Here is an 18,184-nt window from a genome sequence, read left to right on the forward strand (position 1 = left end):
CCCCCAGAATCTTGGTTTTTTTCTCCCAGATAAGCCAGGGATTGTTGCTGGCTTATGAATCCTGGCTTTATTTGTTTGCTTATTTAAATTTATATCCCGCCTTTTCACTAGAAATAGTGCCTAATGGCAGCTCACAATAAAACACAGGTAAATATAATTAAAATGGAAATAAAAACACGTAATAAGAAAAAACTAATAGTACCCACTTGATCAAAACCTTCTTCAGCAAATAAGGGTGTGATCCTATGTGTGTTTGGAAAGAAAAAAGTCCAACTCCCAGCACTGCTGGCTGAGGCATGCTAGGTATTCTAGGGCTTTTTTCTGTCTAAACATGCATAAAATTGCAGCCTAAGTCAGCTTCAAAGCCAAACACCTGCCTGAATAAAAATGTCTGCTGGCCAGCAAAAATGCAACAGAGATGGAGTTAAGGGGTCCCACTCGGCAGGGAGTCCCAGAGCCTGGGAGCAGCCACCAAGAAGGCCCTTTCTCATGTTCTGGCCAAACGTACCTCTGATCATAATGGGATGGAGAGACAGGCCTTTCCTGAGGATTTTAAAGCCTGAGCAGGTCAGGTTCTGATGGGAGAATGCAGCCTTTTGAATAGCCTGGCAGGTAATATCTAGCATTTTGAATTGTGCCCGGACACGAACCAGTAGCCAGTGAAACTTGTAACAAGCAAGTCACGTGCTCCCCATAACGGCCCCAGGAGCAACAAACCAGATTCCTTGGTTCAGATGAAACTCTTAAGCAGTTTGTGGTTTGTTTAACCACTCACGTGAGAGGGGACAACAAAGCGGAAGTGAACACGCTGCGAGCCTCAGCACACAGCTGCGAGCCCCAGCATGGTAAGTCTGGAATTTGGGCTCATCAGCAGTTTTGTCCAAATGCAGCCACTGTTATCAGTCGCATCGCTACTTGTGTCACAGTACGGGCCTCCGTAGAAGGCAAGACAATAGAGCTATGTCAGTATGCGCAAGCTTGCAAGCTGTGCCACAAAAGAGGAACAGGAGTACAACGGCCAGGTCTGGAACGACATCTCAATTTGCAAGAATGACTGCGTTCACGGTGTCAATTCCAGAGAGAATGGATAGTGTGGAAGCACCCTTAGTCAAAAAGGAATTAGTGAATTTGTTAAGTATAATACTTAAAGACTGTTGCTTTAGAGTTAAGGCACAGTCAAGGTCCGAGCACAGGTGAGTGGTCAAAAAGAAACTCAGTCCAAAAAGCAGAGCCACGCAGGAGTCCAGAGACTGGCAACAGAGAGTTTAGTCACAAGGTAAGGGCAGGAATAGAAGGTGCTGGCACAGAGAGAAAGCTCTTGTTTCCAGCAGCTAGCCAGTTCAAACTGAAGGCTTATAGGCCGCAGCTTCCAGAGGCCTCCCCCACCCCCCAGAACTTGGCTGCATCACATTGAGAAGCTTGTGAAAAAAAGTTATTGTGGGGAGGGGCCTTCTCACGAGGATTTCTCACCAGCAAGCAGGCACTGCTTTGCCTGGACACCATCCTAGCTTGAACCTTAAGGTGCTGGCGTTCTTGAGGGCTAGGTGGTAGTTCCGCATGCCCCAGAAACAGAGCTCTCTGATTCTCGAGGAGGCAGATCGGAGGGCCCAGGACCATCTTGGCCAGTGACTTGTTCCTTGGGGATATGTGGCTCCTAATGTTCACGCTTATCCGCTGAGGATGATTCCTCCACTGGAGGTATGACACCCTGGACCGGGGGTCATTGACTAGCCAGGCCCCCATGACAGCCATTATGTGACTAGCCACACCCTCTGCGGGAGCCACGTTGAGATGGTGCCCAAAGCAGTTTCTCAAATTCCCAAATGTGTCCATGGATCTAAAAAGGTTGGGGGGCCCTTTCTAGACCCTGACACCACAAGCCCGAATTCTGTTCTTCCCTGCCTTGAGCAGGGATGGGCAACCTGAGACCCTCAGCAGCTCACAACCCAGTGTAAAGCAATGTAAAATAACACAATAAACAAACAACAAAGAGTCTCGTGGCACCTGAAAGTCTAACACATTTATTCTGGTATAAGCTTTCATGGACGCTGTCCACTCTGTCGGATGCATGAAGTGTTAACCTCAAGTTGGCAGATTGATGTACACATACTCTTGGGCAGGGGAGATGTCGACTGTGTTGTCAGAGGGAACTTAGAATGCAAAAAGTAGAGACAGTGATAGTTACCTTAACCATTGTCATTCTCAAACCGTTGATATCGTAGATGTCATTGCAACCAAAAACACACACATCCTTATTCAAACCACAAGAAATGGAGGTGAATCTCTTGATGAATTGTTGTTCAGCAATTTCTGAGCAATGCAGCCTAAAAACCTGATGATGATGATGATGATATTTAAATAATAACAGCTTTTGCTAATAATAAAAATGTTTAAATAATAAAAATTTGCGTTAATTAATCATCATATTTAAATAACGATTAGCATTTGATAATAATCATGTTTAATAATTTGCATTTAATAATAATGATGCTGTTTAAATAATAACAATTAGCATTTTATAGTAATAATGTTTAAATGATGACGATTAGCGTCTTCTCCTTCGAGTCCCGGGGGATGGTGGGACTTGTAGTCCAACACCCCGGAGAGCCCCGGGTTGAGGAAGGCTGCCGCACCCTGGCCGGAGCAGCAGGGACGTCGGCGGCGGGCGGGGAGGAGCCTCCCCCGGGGAAAGGACGAGGCGCTGCGCGCGGCTTCGCTCTTTTCTTGCTTCTTGCCAAAGTAACTTCTTGGCCGCCGCGCCCCGCCCCGCCCCGCCCCTATTTGCATCCCACCCATCAGCCACGTCAGCCGGGCAGCCGGTTCGAGCGGCAGCCTTTACCGGGGGTGGCTCGGTGGGGGGTGGGCAAGAGATCCCCTCCTCCCCCGAGACCAGGACACTCCTCGTGCGCCCACCTCCGTAGGACCATGGTTTTGCTGACCATGATAAGCCGGATCCAAGACGGGCTTCTCTTAGCAGCGTCCATGCAAGAAACGGAGCAGGTAAGGGGGGAAGCGAGAGCGGACCCAGGCGTCCGGGGTCGACAGCGACACCCCCCTCTCCGGCTCCAGCCACTAGCGGGCCGTCCTTTCCTCTTCAGGCCCACGTCTCCAGCCTCTGCTTAGTAGGAGCTGCCTCGCTTCAGTTCTTCGCTGCCCCCTGTATTTGTTTAAGGCAACCCTAAAACTGTTTGGGGGGCAATTTTTACAACCTCTTGTTTTTTGTTTTTTAAACCAGGTATTGATTTACGGATCGTTTTTCAATGGGATGGCCTCATTCTGTGGTGCATTGTACCTTACTTGTCTAGACACATGTTTATAAAACGCTATATATTCACCTCTTTTATACTGTATATTGTTTAAGTTTGGTCCTGTAAGGTCCCTGGCACCGTGGGTGTTTTTGTTGCGATGGCCTCATTCTGAGCATCAACCTCGGTGGGGCTTACTTGTGTGGAACACTGTTGCCAATTACCCCCCCCCCCCAAATGTTATTAGAAGGATTTCTTTGCGGTAAACGTCCTTGAGCAGATGACTTTTAAAAACAACATCCCAACAGTGAGCAGGTGATTGTGTTAAAAAGCTTCACCTGCTGTTTTCAGTAGATCACCTTTCCTCAACCTGGCGCCCTCCAGATGTGCTGGACTACAACTCCCAGCATCCCCAGCTAGCAGCTGTGGATGCTGGGAATTGCAGTCTAGCACATCTGGAGGGTGCCAGGTTAGGGCAGGTTGCAGTAAAGACACAGAAGTGGGCTTGGATGTTCTTTTTCCTGGCCACTTATATCATCCTTGGTTCTTGTTCAGCCTTCCCCAACTTGGTGCTCATGCTTGCTGTGGAATGATGGGATTTATAGTCCAATGCATTGGGGTGGGTGGAGGACACCAGGTTAGGGAGGACTTGATCTTGCCTGTAGGGCTGCCACCACTGTTTGCTGCGTTGGTGAGGAGTGTTGCATGTGGCCAGCTTTAAAAGCATGAGCTGTGAGCCATAGTACATAGTACATCCATGTTCAGAGCAGGTATGCCATTGAATCCCAGATCCTGGGAGCAGATAACAGGGTGGGGGGTTGTTGGCTTCATGGCCCAGTTTGTGAGCTTCTAAGGGGATCCTGACTGGCTGGCCAAAGTTGATAATAAGGATGATCCAGCAAGGCAATTCTTATGCCCAGTCTAGCCACATCAAAGGTAGGCATAGCTGGGCACCTGCCAAGGAACCACACACCAGCAGGGGCCCACTGAGAAGAGCTCCCTGGACGTGGTCCTCCTCGTCACCATATAGCCTCAGTCTCCTATCTTTAATATGGGGAAAATAATACTGGCCTACCATACAAAGCTGTCGTAAGGATTATAGAGATAACGTGTGTGCATGAGAACCATTGACCACCTGCAGTGTGCTCTACCTCTCCTCCTCCTCCTCTTATTCCTTCTATTTTCAATGTTCAGGCTACGAGTGCCATTGGTTATGTTGCCAAAATGGTACCGCCCACACAAGGGAGGTATCAGCAGGCTTGAGAGAACCCCAAATTTTGCAGAAGTACAAAAAAACTTGGGGGGTAGGACCTTAAAGGTCAGGAACCTGAAAACCTTGCAGTGAGAACTGAGTGTACTCAGTGGGAAGAGAAGGCCAAGTTCCTGGAGAGGGGGAAATCAGGGTGGAGTGGAATTTAGTGTTTGCAATCCTGATAGCACCTCATGCTGCAACATTTTTTGCTGGTCTAACTTGTTGTCGTTATTCATCTTATCCCCTTCCCAAGAGAATGCAGAAGCCTGGGACCTAAATAGCTTACCTCTCCCCTGGCTTTAACCAGTTCCCTTCCCAGAATTGTTCCTCTTAGCCCCCTCTTGTCCAAACCACCCCCAAACACCCTGATATTAAACCACATGTGCAGTTCACGTCTCTGTTCTCAGCCTTTCCACTGTGCATCCATTCAGTGCTGTTAAGCCCTGTTCGTCTTGACTTCTATCCTGCCCTATGCTGTGGGCGAACAGAGTCCATTTTGAATTGTATCTACCCAGGTCCACATCTTTTAAAGTAGGGCTGCATTATCTCAGTGGCCCACTCCTGGTCCACACGGATTAGCGGAAGCTCTTCAGGGTTTCAGACTGGGCTCTTTTCTAGTGGATATGGAGACATTTTCCTGCCTTTCTCAGAATCCTAGAGCCCAATGGGGTCATCAAATGAAGCTGATTGGTAGGAGATTCAAGGCGGATAAAAGGAAAGACTTCTTCACACAACACATAGTTAAACTGTGGAATCCAGTTCGACAAGCTGTAATGATGGCCACCTGTTTGGGTCGCTTTAAAGGGGGATTAGACAAATTCATGGACGATAAGGCTATCAATGGCTACTAGTCCTGCTGTGTATATGCTACCTCCAGTATCAGAGGCAGTAGGCCTAGGCACACCGGTTGCTGGGGAACATGAGCAAGAGGATGCTACTGCACAGTGCAGGAATCCAAGGCAGAGCATCCCTGACAGATGGCTGTCCAGCCTCGTCTTTAATGCCTCCAGTGTGGGAGAGCTCCCCAACGCCCTAGGTCATTGGTTCCATTGTCGTATTGCTCTGACAGTCAGGAATTTTTTCCAGATGTTCAGCTGGAATCTGGCTTCCTGTAACTTGAGCCCATTATTCCGTGTCCTGCACTCTGGGATGATCAAGAAGAGATCCTGGCTTTCCTCTCTGTGACCACCTTTCAAGTACTTGAAGAGCGCTATCATATCTCCCCTGCTTCCCACAGGCAGATGGTTGGCCACTGTGTGGACTAGGGAGGCCTTGGTCTGAACCAGCATGGGTCTTCTTACGTTCTTATGTTAAGAAGTGAATCTGGAACCTCCACCATGCAAAGAATGTGCTCTGTCACTGAGCTGTGGAATGGAGGGAGGGTGGCACACTGTATATGCTGTGCTGAGCTTCTTAGGGGACCAGTAGGATAAAAATGTAGTGATAAATGTTATTTAGAGCAGGACGTGAAGTGTCCCCTGCATAGGGAAGATGGTAACTCAGCTCCAATGTGAATGAGAGCCTGGTGGAAGGAAGCAAACTAAAGACACAACCCACAACACCCATCCTCCTGGAAGAGCTGGAAGTCACCCTTTTTGCTACCCCTCCCCACCATGTTTGGACGAGGTGCTAAGCATTTCTCCCTTTAAGGCAGGGGCAGGAAACCTGTGGCCCTCTGCATGCTTTGGATGCCCATCAACCCCATCCTGCATAGTCAATGGTGAGGGATTGGAGGCCAAAACATCTGGAGGGCCACATATTGCCCAGCCCTACTTTAAAAGATGTGGACCTGGGTAGATACATTTCAAAATGGACTCTGTTGGGGGTGGGGAGCTTGGGAGGAAAGGTGAGCAGGAGAGGGAACAGAATTCTAGTGTTTATTTTTTTAAAACATCAGTTTTTCAATCATCCTGGCTAGGGAGGTATTGGTGGCATGTTGATTGCTAGGGAGACCACAACATACAACCCCGTTAAGGTGACATGTATGACTAAAAAAAGCCAAAATCCACAGTTGGCTAATACCTTTATTGGAAGGACCAACCAAAATTCCACAAAAATGCACAAGCGTTTGAGTTCTCCAGACTTCTTAATTGGGCTAGGTCAGCCTTCCCCAACCTGGTGCCCTCCAGATGTGCTGGACTACAAATCCCAGCTTCCCTAGACAGGTAGCACAAAAAGCAAAGGATGGGGGAAGAAACAGTAAAGTCCGAGGATCTGGCCAGATGTGGTGGCCATAAGGTTTATAGTTTAGTTGCAAAATGGACATTTGCAGCCTGAATGATGTAAGTGACAGGTGTTGCAGGTATCAGATTACACTAAGCAGACCTATTAAAGCACCAACCATGTACTGGGCTTTATTTCTTCCCTGCCCACCTTCTTTACGGTGTAAGCCTATGCGAGCTTTTTGAGTTACCCAGAGCTCTTGCACAGTGCAACAGAGTTCTTTCCTTCGCAGTCAAACCGGAACTTCCAAGAATATCACAACCAAGCCAAGCAGCTCTTCCGTAAACTTGGGGACCAATCGCCAAACCGGTGCTCCCTGCAAACCGGACCGATGACTTTCCAGTAAGTGCCTGCGATTCTCGGGAAGATGGAAGGGAGGGGAACTCAGCCATTCTACTGCCATTAGATTTCATTCCATGCACCAAGATCATAGGAGGAAAAAGTAGGGGGTTGGTCCCTTAATGAAATCCACAAGCCCCATCCTGAATTTCCCCCAATTTCTGCCGGATCCCCCCCCACACACACACACACACACAGCCTTCTAAATATAGTAGCTATGGGGATGGGAACTCTCGGCTCTCCCTGTAATAGGAGCATAACGTGTTTTAGGGCACAATCCAATGCATGTTTAGATAGAAAAACATCCTACAACTCCCAGCATTCCCCAGCCAGCATAGCTGGCTGGGGAATGCTGGGAGTTATAGGACGTTTCTGTCTAAACATGCATCGGATTGCACCCTTAGACAGAAATATTGTTTGTGGAGCATAAAGGAACCTCCTATAGAGATCCGAAAAGACCTGTTTCCCCTTTCCGCCCCGATCCCAAAAGAGCACTGACCGATTAAAGAATTTGATTAAAGAAACTGATTAAAATATTTGGCTTTTATTGCTGTCATCAGTGAAATGTTAAATAAATCTATATATTGTCAAAACGAGGTCATGAATTGGGAAGCCATTTCCCAGCTAGGGGAATTTATTCTTTCGAGCACCACAAATGACTTACCCAGGCAGGCAGGCAGGCAGGCAAGCGTGTGAATGCAAGCTAGTAGAATATCTTACAGACTAGTTTTCTGAACTTGTTTGCAAGGCTGCTCATGCCCACAGATCCCTGGATGGAGGAGATGAATCCAGAGCCCTTTTCCTCCTGGTTTCACCCATTCTCTTCTGTCTCCGGCTCACCTGCAGTTACCTGATCAGCCAGGGCGTCTGCTATCTGACGCTGTGTGAAGCTGCGTACTCGAAGAAGCTGGCATTCTCCTTCCTGGAGGAGCTACAAACTGAATTCTGGGAGCTGTACGGGAAGAAGGTGTCCTCTGTATCGCGGCCTTACGCCTTCATCGAGTTCGGTGCGTGCTAAGGTTAGGGGCGCAGGCACCTCTCCTGCTCCACCCTGCCACCACTCTAGACCTCATTGGGAAATCCAGCTCCCCCAGCTTGGTGCTCTCTCTGGATGTTTTGGACTACAACACTCAGCATTCCTGGCCATTGGCCATGCTGTCTGGGGATGATGGGAGTTGAAGTCCAAAACATCCGGAGAGCACCAAGTTGGCGAAGTAATCTGCATTGGGTAACATACATTACATTCAGGGGTGTTCAACCTTTTTCAGCCTGAAGGCTGCATTCGATTTTGGAGAAGCTCATTGGGGGGTGGGGGGATGCCAGTGTGTGTGGGGGTGCTGAAAGCAAAAGGGGGTGAGACCAAAGGCAAAAGGGCAGGACCAAAAATACCAGCATATTCGGGCTTCAGCTCTTTGTGCCAGTAACTAAGCCTTCTTGTTGTTCAGTCGCTCAGTCGTGTCCGACTCTTCGTGACCCCGTGGACCAGAGCATGCCAGGCCTTCCTGTCCTCCGCTCTCTCCCGGATTATGCTCAAGTTCATATTCATTGCGTCGGTGATGCTATCTAGCCATCTCATCCTCTGCCGTCCCCTTCTCCTTTTGCCTCCAGTCTTTCCCAGCATCAGCGTCTTTTCCAGGGAGTTTTCTCTTCACATTAGGTGGCCAGAATATTGGAGCTTCAGCTTCAGTATCTGTCCTTCCAATGAGCAGTCAGGGTTGATTTCCTTTAGGATTGACTGATTGGACCTCCTTGCAGTCCAGGGGACTCGTAAGAGTCTTCTCCAGCACCACAGTTCGAAAGCATCGATTCTTCGGCGCTCAGCCTTCCTTGTAGTCCAGCTCTCACAGCCATACATTACTACTGGGAAAACCATAGCTTTGATGATACGGACCTTTGTCGGCGAGGTGATGTCTCTGCTTCTTACTATGCTGTCTAGGTTGGCCATAGCTTTCCTCCCAAGGAGCAAGCGTCTTTTACTGTCATGGCTACAGTCACCGTATGCGGTGATCTTGGAGCCCAAGAAAATAAAATCTGTCACTGCTTCCATTTCTTCCCATGCCAGGAAGTGATGGGGCCAGATGCCATGATCTTCGTTTTTTTAATGTTGAGTTTCAAACCAGCTTTTGCACTCTCCTCTTTCACCCTCAACAAGAGGCTCTTTAGATCCTCTTCGCTTTCTGCCATTAGGGTGGTATCGTCTGCGTATCTGAGGTTGTTGATAATTCTCCCGGCAATCTTAATTCCAACCTGTGATTCATCCAACCTGGCGTTTCTCATGATGTACTCTGCATATAAGTTAAATAAGCAGGGCGACAATATACAGCCTTGTCGTACTCCTTTCCCAGTTTTGAACCAGTCGCTTGTTCCATGTCTGGTTCTTACTGTTGCTTCTTGACCCTCGTACAGGTTTCTCAGGAGACAGGTAAGGTGGTCTGGTACTCCCATCACTTTAAGAATCTGCCACAGTTTGTTGTGATCTACACAATCAAAGGCTTTAGCGTAGTCAATGAAGCAGAAAGAGACGTTTTTCTGGAATTCTCTTGCTTTCTCCATGATCCAGCGAATGTTGGCGATTTGATCTCTAGTTCCTCTGCCTCATCGAAACCCAGCTTGTACTTCCGGTAGTTCTTGGTTCACATACTGCTGAAGCCTAGCTTGTAGGATTTTGAGCATCACCTTGCTGGCATGTGAAATGAGTGCAATTGTGCGGTAGTTTGAACACTCTTTGGCATTGCCCTTCTTTGGAACTGGAATGTAAACTGATCTTTTCCAGTCTTGTGGCCACTGTTGAGTGTTCCAAATTTGTTGGCATATTGAGTGCAGCACTTTAACAGCATCGTATTTTAGGATTTTAAATAGCTCAGTTGGATTACTGTCATCTCCGCTAGCTTTGTTGTTGGTAATGCTTCCTGAGGCCCACTTGACTTCACTCTCGAGGATGTCCGGCTCAAGTTCAGTGACCGCACTATCATGGCTATCAGGGACATTCAGATCTTTCCTGTATAGTTCTTCTGTGTATTCTTGCCACCTCTTCTTAATCTCATCTGCTTCTGTTAGGTCCCTGCCTTCTTTGTCCTTTACCATGCCCGTCTTTGCACAAAACGTTCCCTTGAGATCTCCAATTTTCTTGACAAGATCTCTAGTCTTTCCCATTATATTGTTTTCCTCGATTTCTTTGCATTGTTCATTTAAGAAGGCCTTCTTGTCTCTCCTTGCTATTCTCTGGAAGTCCGCATTCAGTTGGATATCTCTTCCCCTTTCTCCCTTGCTTTTTGCTTCCCTTCTTTCCTCAGCTACTTGTAAAGCCTCATCAGACAGCCACTTGGCTTTCTTGCATTTCTTTTTCTTTGGGATGGATTTCGTTGCTGCCTCCTGAACAATGTGACGGACCTCCATCCATAGTTCCTCAGGCACTCTGTCTATCATGTCTAATCCCTTAAATCTATTCCTCACCTCCACTGTATATTCATAAGGGATATTATTTAGGTCAAACCTGAATGGTTTAGTGGTTTTCCCTACGTTCTTCAATTTCAGCCAAAATTTTGCGATAAGAAGCTCATGATCTGAGCCACAGTCAGCTCCAGGTCTTGTTTTTACTGACTGCATAGAGCTTCTCCATCTTTGGCTGCAAAGCACATAATCAATCTGATTTTGATATTGACCTTCTGGTGATGTCCATGTGTAGAGTCGCCTCTTGTGCTGTTGGAAAAGAGTGTTTGCTATGATCAGCATGTTCTCTTGGCAAAACTCTATTAGCTTTTGTCCTGCTTCATTTTGTACACCAAGGCCATGCTTGCCTGTTATCTCGGTGATTTCTTGACTTCCTACTTTAGCATTCCAATCCCCTATGATGAAGAGGACATCTTTTTTTGGTGTTAGTTCTAGAACGTGTTGTAGATCTTCATGGAACCAATCAACCTCAGCTTCTTTGGCCTCAGTGGTTGGGGCATAGACTTGAACTACTGTGATGTTGAATGGTTTGCCTTGGATTCGTACTGAGATCATTCTATTGTTTTTGAGATTGTACCCCAGTACTGCTTTACCCACCCTTTTGTTGACTATGAGTGCTACTCCATTTCTTCTAAGGGATTCTTGCCCACAGTAGTAGATATAATGGTCACCTGAATTAAATTTGCCCATGCTTGTCCATTTTAGTTCGCTGATTCCCAAGATGTCGAAGTTCAATCTTGCCATCTCATGTTTGACCACCTCCAGCTTACCTTGATTCATTGACCTTACATTCCAGGTTCCTAAACATTATTGTTCTTTACAGCATCGGATTTTCTTTTCACCATCAGACACATCCACAGCTGAGTGTCCTTTCGGCTTTGGCCCAGCTGCTTCACTCTTTCTGGAGCTACTTGGAAATACCCTCTGCTCTTCCCCAGTAGTATATTGGACACCTTCCGACCTGAGGGGCTCATCTTCCGGCGTCATCTCTTTTAGCCTTGTGATACGTTCCATGGGGTTTTCTTGGCAAGAATACTGGAGTGGGTTGCCATTTCCTTCTCCAGTGGACCACATTTTGTCAGAACTCTCCGCCATGACCTGTCCATCTTGGGTGGCCCTGCACGGCATAGCTTATGGCTTCACTGAGTTATGCAAGCCCCTTCGCCACAACAAGGCAGTGATCCATGAAGGGGTAACTAAGCCTTAGGAGAGGCATTTCAACCTTTTAGGATGGGGGAAAAGCCCACACAAAAGCCAGGAAACCACCAAATGATGGCAGTCAAGGGAAAGAGGCCGGACTGAAGTGCCAGGTGACTTAGTTTGGCCCATGGTTCAACACCCCTGCTTTATTCTGCGAGCCTGTTGTCACAATTGCTTCTGCATGGGGATGGAGAGATTTCTTTCTCCCACTCCCGTAACCCTAAAATTCAGGGCCACCCAATGAAATTGATTCAGGAGAGACAAAAGAAAGTATTACTTAATGGAATGAGCCGTTCATACATAAAATGTGCTGACTAAGGGTGTAGCAATGGCCATTGGGTTGATGACTTTAAAGGGGGCTTTGCCATATTCATGACAGAGGATGAGAGGTGTACCCAGGCCTGGCGTAAGCATCTGGCATGTTTGGGCAAATGCCGGGGCCCCTGGGCTCCAAAGAGACTGCTGGCCATGCTAGATGGGGATGAGAGTTATAGTCCAGCATGCCTGGACGGCGCAGATTTGGGGAAGCTTGTCTAGGCTATGGACTATAGAAGACACTGACCAATGAAATCCTCCTCTCTAGACCTATATATCCAGAAGCTGAAGAAATCCTATCTGGATACCTGGTCAAAGCGACACCTGAGCAGCATCAACCTGGAGCTCCAGGATGTCCAGAAGATCATGGTCACCAACATTGAAGAGGTGCTCCAGCGTGGGGAGACCTTATCAGGTATTGGGGGGGGGGGTCAGATCTGCGTGTTGTGTGGTTCTGGGGGTGGGGACTCGGGTAGTTCTTGGAGGCAAAGCTCCCGGGTCTCAGGGAACAGAGTGATTCGGTGTTCATGGAGGAATTGGTGACTTTAGGATTCCATGTAAATAAGATGGCAGGTTAGAGTAATAGCATAGGAAGCTGCTTTATACAGAGATAGGTCATGGGTTGTTTCTCCACCAGAGGTGTGGAATTTTCGGCCTGGGGGCCAAATCCACCCCTCTGGGATTCTCCAGATGGCCATGCCCCTCCGCCTGGCCCCACCCCTTTTGCCTTCAGCCCTGCCCACCACTGGAGTGTGGCCCCCGAGAACTTCTTCGAAATAGAATTCGGCCCTTGGGCCGAAAGAGGTTCTGCACCCCTGCTCCACACTGACTGGCAGCAGCACTCCAGAGTTTCAGACAGAAACCTTTCCCAGCCCTACCTGGAGTCCAGACGGATGATCTGTCCGTTTTGCTTTCTCCCACATTCAGTGATTTACAGAGCAATCCTGTGGCCACTAGTCAGCGGCTACATGACCATAGGAGATCTGGTTTTCTGGGAACTGACCTTCCCCCCTCCCGTGCTGCCTCATAGGCAGCGCGGAACGGCCCTGTGCTCCGTGCTTGCAAGAGGAGTGTGGAGCGGCCAAAACAGGGGGTTCCGGGGGGCATTCCGGGGTGGGGAGGGTGGAAATGCTGGTACGACACATCCTATGTGTTGTTCGGCAGCCTCCTCCCCCACTCCTTGTCTGTCTAGCCGCAAATGCAGGGCAGGAGAAGCACGGAGGGAATGATCCCCTCCGCGCTTCTCCTGCCCTGCATTGGATAGGCGGTTGCCTCCGAGTTCGGACACAGCGGCCTATCTACATAGGATTGCGCCCTTAAAATCTCATGTTCTTTTTGTCCTGTATATAAAGAAATTAGCAAATTTTGGCGAGTTCTTATTTTTAACAAATGAAACGAAACAATATCCTCACCCACCTGCGCTAGCCAGATTAAGTAAGATACAGCTCCCAGCGTGGAGGGGATGATATTGTACTTGTCTGCTGTTTGAAAAGCGTGTTGGGGGGGAAAAAGAGGTGGCAACTGCTAATTCAGCACCACAAGCATGGCTGAGTACAGAGAGATTCAAAGCCAGACTTTTAAGAACTAAGTACTTCCAGTCCTCGGCCTGGATGGACGGATTTGTCCATTTCAGTTTCTTCCACATTTCTTTAAATCTCAAGCTCTTTCTGTCCCCTTTATGAAGGAGTTTGCTCATTTTGATAAGTTCTTATAAAAACCACAACAACTTGAACAGAATTCTCACCCATCCAACCCCTCTAGGGATGTATGGAATTTGTAAAATCCGTTCTGTCTGTGTTTTGCGGATTGTCGGATGCCTTTCTACTTTCCGCTCATGGATGGAATCAGATTTTTCCCGATTTCCCGAATTTGTGCAAATTTGCACTTGTGCAAATGCGCAAATCCCCCCCCCCCCCGGGAACATTTTCATGCTTTAGCCTATGGGGGAAATGTGCAGTTTGGGCCAGTGTTTTTTTTAATTTTACGCATTTTTCTACGACTAAATTTGTGTAAAATTCCAGAAAATAATAAAAAAAAACAGTCTGCAAGTTCGCGGAATCTGTGCAACCTGGGAAGAGCCAGTCCTCTGTGGAATATGCAGGTTGGATTCATAGAAATCTGAACTCTGTCGATTCCATTGTGGAGTTCTCCGACATCCTTAGTCCATCTAGCCCAGTGTTGTTTCTACACCGAGTGGCACTTCTGCAAGTGTGATGAGTGAAACGGGGGAGCCCTGGCTACGTGCTTTGGCCGTCCTTTAGGCAACCCTCACTTTGTTTTTTTCTCTCCCCCTGCCAGCTCTGGATTCCAAAGCCAACAACTTGTCGACTCTCTCCAAGAAATACCGCCATGATGCCAAACTCCTCAACAGCCGCTCCGCTTACGCCAAAGCTGCGGCCACCAGCCTGATCTTTGTGGTGCTTATGCTCTATATACGCTTCTGGTGGCTGGTGTGACTGTGCAGCCTTTCCTCCTTCCCGTCCCATCTCTTCGGTCCTGCCTTTCATCTGAAAAGGGGTGTCTGACCTCCCCCCACCCCACTCCCATCTCCTCGAAGACAGAAGCGAGAGCAGCAGCGTCGCCGCCTGGAGAAATGTGAACCGTGAAAGCATTCCACTTGTTATGAAGAGAGGTTGAGGGCTTTTAATACAGCACTTTTTGCCACCTTGTGGCCAAAACTGGAATGACGATCATTTAGAAGTTGGGAGAACGACTGCTTATTTATAATTGTTAGAAGTTTTGCTTTTAATGCGTAAGTGTTTGACACTGTCCTCTGTCTTCATTAAAAGAGGCAAGACGGAGAGGAGAGCAGAGCATCCCTTGAGAAATTATAAGAACAGCCTCTACACACACACACACACACACACACACACAGGCCTGTGGCACCATTTACAGATTTATTGTGGCACAACTTTCTGTTGCAATAAATCTGTTGAGTTCCTAAGATACCACTAGGCTGTGTCTTTAGTGGAACAGACTAAAACAGCTCTCCCTCAAAAATGCCCTTAGGGACATAGGGTTGGGTCTCCCCACCCGTGTTTCTTTCCAGTTGGGTTCCTTTATCATTGGCAGCAGAAATTCAACAGGTCAAGCTGCTGTAATTGCATCTTCATGCTGGAAGCAAGCCACTCCTTGGTCTGCCTAACAGCTACTGAGCCTCACTAGCATGACCTGCAGCAGTCATAGTTCCTGGGCAGCATGGCTGTGCTGGCTGGAGATTTTGGAAGTTGCAGTGCAGCACATCTGCAGGGCACCAGGTCGGGGAAGGCTGAGTTGCAAGTTCTGTGCTTCCCAGCAGACATTTTAAATCTGTGGAATGTCTGCCCATTACAAAGTTGTTAAAGGCCCTGGTGCCCTGCCTGGAGGGGGGGAAAGGTGTCAGCTGGAGAGAACTGTAATTACACCAAGCCAGTGAGTGACTTATTGGGGGGGGGGGGTGGATGTTTGTTTTAGCCATGATAGTGGTGCCTTTTCAGTAAATGTTATTTTCCATGAAACTGGAGTTGGACAACTTGCATGAAAAAATTACCCTTTAGAAAAAACAAACACAATTTTATTTGGGCAAACTTTGGCAAATAAACAGGTGATTATTTTAGGAGTATATTTTCCAATATTCAGGGATTAATTTGAGCAACAGCTTTTGTAAGGGTCAGTTTCAGAACCTATTTTCTATCCCAGGACATGTGAATTAGGTTTTTTTTAAGGGACAGTGACTTGGAGCATGTGCAGAGGGTAGGCAAGTCACCTTTTTTGGCACTGGCCTTGGTCCTGTCCCTTTAACAGCAAGGTTGTTGTTGGTCCTGTCCCTTTCTAGCAAGTGATGCTTTCCCCAGGAAAATCTTTACCTGCTTAAATTGTTTGGGGCCAGGCTTCTGTTAAAGGCACAAATTCAGCCTCGCCCGGGGGGGGGGGGGGGAATCCTTCACCATTAACTGTTAGCCCCACTAAATGCAGTGCTGCAGCTTTCTTCACCCTGGTGCCTGCCGGCTGTTTTGGACTCCCAGTTCCCCTTTTAAAGCCATCTTATCACCATACTTGTGGCAATGAATTCAGGAGGGGGCCATGCCCGAGGGCCCCCCAAGTTCCGCAGCCTGAGCTGCCCCCTGCCATGTACAGAATGCTTGTGGCTTTGCAGCAGCAGAAGTAGGGGGAATGTTTATGCTGCCTGTTCACAAAGACGCTCTGACTGCTTCACATACACTTTGGGCTTCTTTGCTCAAATTAAATCCTAAGCCTGAAGGAGAGAATGTCGAATGAAGGAGAAAGGAATAACATCAATGATTGCAAAGTCTGACGGCTAGGTCATTGGGTTCTCTAGGAAGGAGGTAACTGACAGGGCAATCCTGCACCATGTTTAGTCAGAAGGAAGCAGCAGTGAGTATTGTGGGGACTTACTCCCAGGAAAGTGTGCATAGGATTGGCACGTATCTGATGCACAGAAAGTGACCTTGAGTGTACAGCAGCCTTCTCCAACTGGGAGCCTTCCAGATGTTCTGGACTACAATGTCCATCATCCCCAACCACAAGCCATGCTGTCTGGGGCTGATGGGCATTGTAGTGAAAACATTTGGAGAGCCCCAGGTTGGGGAAAGCTGGTACACACACACACACACACACACACACACACACACGCAGGCTGCTAGCAACAGAAGGGAATTCCTTGTTGCTTCCCTTGATCTGCTTTCACCTGCTTTCCCCAAATTAGTCTCGCTTGGCCCTGCTTGTTTACAGATGTGAAAGCTTCCTTGCTACAGGCAAAGAAAGTTACAGAGGCTTAAGGCTGTGGCTCATTCTTTGCAATTCCCCATTTTCCTCTAGATGAGGAGAGCCCTACTCACGTCAGGCTGGGCTCATCTCCTCTCACACTGATGATCTTCCTTAGCTGTTGGGAGGGAGGCGGTAGGGAAGATTAGCCTCAAATGAGTAAAACAAGTTGCTGCAGCTCTACATACCACTAGGGAGGGAGCCTTCAAGGTTTTGTAAACAGGCAGAGCTGGACTCCCTTTTTACAGGGTGTGTATAATCTGTAATAATTCAGTTCTTAGTTAGGCCTGGCTTGGTTAGCCCTAGACTCCCCATCTATCTGACATTGTGCCAACAGAAAAGCAAAGTAGTGTCAAACGATAACAAAGTGTGTATTAGGAGATTGCAAGTCAGAAAAGTGGGATGTAGGATCAATCTGACCCATTGGCTGGAGAGCCTCCACCTTTGTCCTATAGCAAGCCTTGATGAAGACCGCTCTGTATGCTTCAGGCTGTGAGAGAGGACATGACCGCTACCGCAAGTCATCCTCCAGCTGTGTGACATCATCATGCATGACATCAGACATGTTCTCAGCCAGCCTCCAATGTCACACCCAGAGCACCACCATTTGTCTGTGGGGGGCATGGCATCAGATCCGCTCTTGGGCCCTGCTCCCTTCCAGTTTGCATTCCAGGCAACTTCCTATGATGTGTCGCTGACACGCAGCGGTGGCATCTGTCTGCTCCTCAGCCAGAGGGGGCGGAGTCAGTCAGCAGTGGCCCCGCCACAGCTTCTGAATGGCTGGCAGGCAGCTTGGGAGAGGGGCAGTCCATGAAAGGGCCCTCATTCTCTGGCACGGGAGTCAGCCGTGGGTTGCTGGGTTGCCATGGCAACCTGTGTAGGTTGGCAGCAACCTGAGGGGCGTGTGGACGTGGCCGGTGCGGCGAGACCTGGCCAGGACCCCAAGAGGGGCAGGAACGGTCCAAGAGGGACAGGATATCATGGTGGAGGCGCTCCTGTGCCACCTCCTTCGGGAGGCGGCCCATGTGGTCACGGAGGGTCTGCTTGGCTCCATGTTGGAGAAGAAGGCAAGCCGCTTTGTAGCTCCCCTCTTGGGCAGCCAGGAACAACGGGGTCTGTGCCTGCGGGCAGAAAGAAAAGGGGGAAAGGTGAGGCAGGCCTGTAGACCAGCCCCCATTCTCTCATGATCCATTAGCCATGTATTGCAGCGTGCCAAAGACTTGGCCAGGGGTGCTGAACCTCAAACCCATGGGCCAAATCTGGCCCACCTGGCATTCCAGTACAGCCCTCTGGGCTTCCCTATTTGACCCCCCTCCCGCCAATCTTCCAGTGGTTTCTTGGCTTTTGCATGGTTTCTTCTTACTCTAACAGGTTGAAATGCTTCTCCTAAGGCTTA

At 48.4% G+C, this 18,184-nt stretch overlaps 2 protein-coding genes across 2 annotated transcripts in view; one reads left to right on the forward strand and one right to left on the reverse strand.

The window, feature by feature from the left end:
* The first annotated feature begins 2,800 nt into the window (after positions 1–2,800).
* LOC146355724 (vesicle-trafficking protein SEC22b-like) lies at positions 2,801–17,148 on the forward strand. The gene is made up of 5 exons (XM_084831046.1): positions 2,801–3,000; positions 6,953–7,062; positions 7,906–8,066; positions 12,293–12,439; positions 14,323–17,148. The coding sequence occupies exons 1-5, from the start codon at positions 2,926–2,928 to the stop codon at positions 14,478–14,480; spliced, it is 651 nt and encodes a 216-aa protein (XP_084687172.1). The 5' UTR covers positions 2,801–2,925; the 3' UTR covers positions 14,481–17,148.
* The window catches only part of NOTCH4 (notch receptor 4), an 83,605-nt gene continuing 82,562 nt past the window's right edge, over positions 17,142–18,184 (reverse strand). The window contains exon 30 of the mRNA XM_084830639.1: positions 17,142–17,909. Coding sequence (XP_084686765.1) covers positions 17,514–17,909 — 396 coding nt within the window. The 3' untranslated portion in view covers positions 17,142–17,513. The remainder of the gene's footprint in view (positions 17,910–18,184) is intronic.

The sequence above is a fragment of the Heloderma suspectum genome, chromosome 2, assembly GCF_057233095.1.
Source record: "Heloderma suspectum isolate Gila_16-S chromosome 2, 16-S_ref, whole genome shotgun sequence".
Lineage (NCBI taxonomy): Eukaryota > Metazoa > Chordata > Lepidosauria > Squamata > Helodermatidae > Heloderma > Heloderma suspectum.

Bases quoted from the DNA above. Each gene is read 5' to 3' on its own strand.
- LOC146355724 (XM_084831046.1), top strand. From the start codon at position 2,926: ATGGTTTTGCTGACCATGATAAGCCGGATCCAAGACGGGCTTCTCTTA. The intron at 3,001-6,952 runs GTAAGGGGGGAA...TTTCCTTCGCAG, and splicing joins CCATGCAAGAAACGGAGCAG to TCAAACCGGAACTTCCAAGA. The intron at 8,067-12,292 runs GTGCGTGCTAAG...CCTCCTCTCTAG, and splicing joins TTACGCCTTCATCGAGTTCG to ACCTATATATCCAGAAGCTG.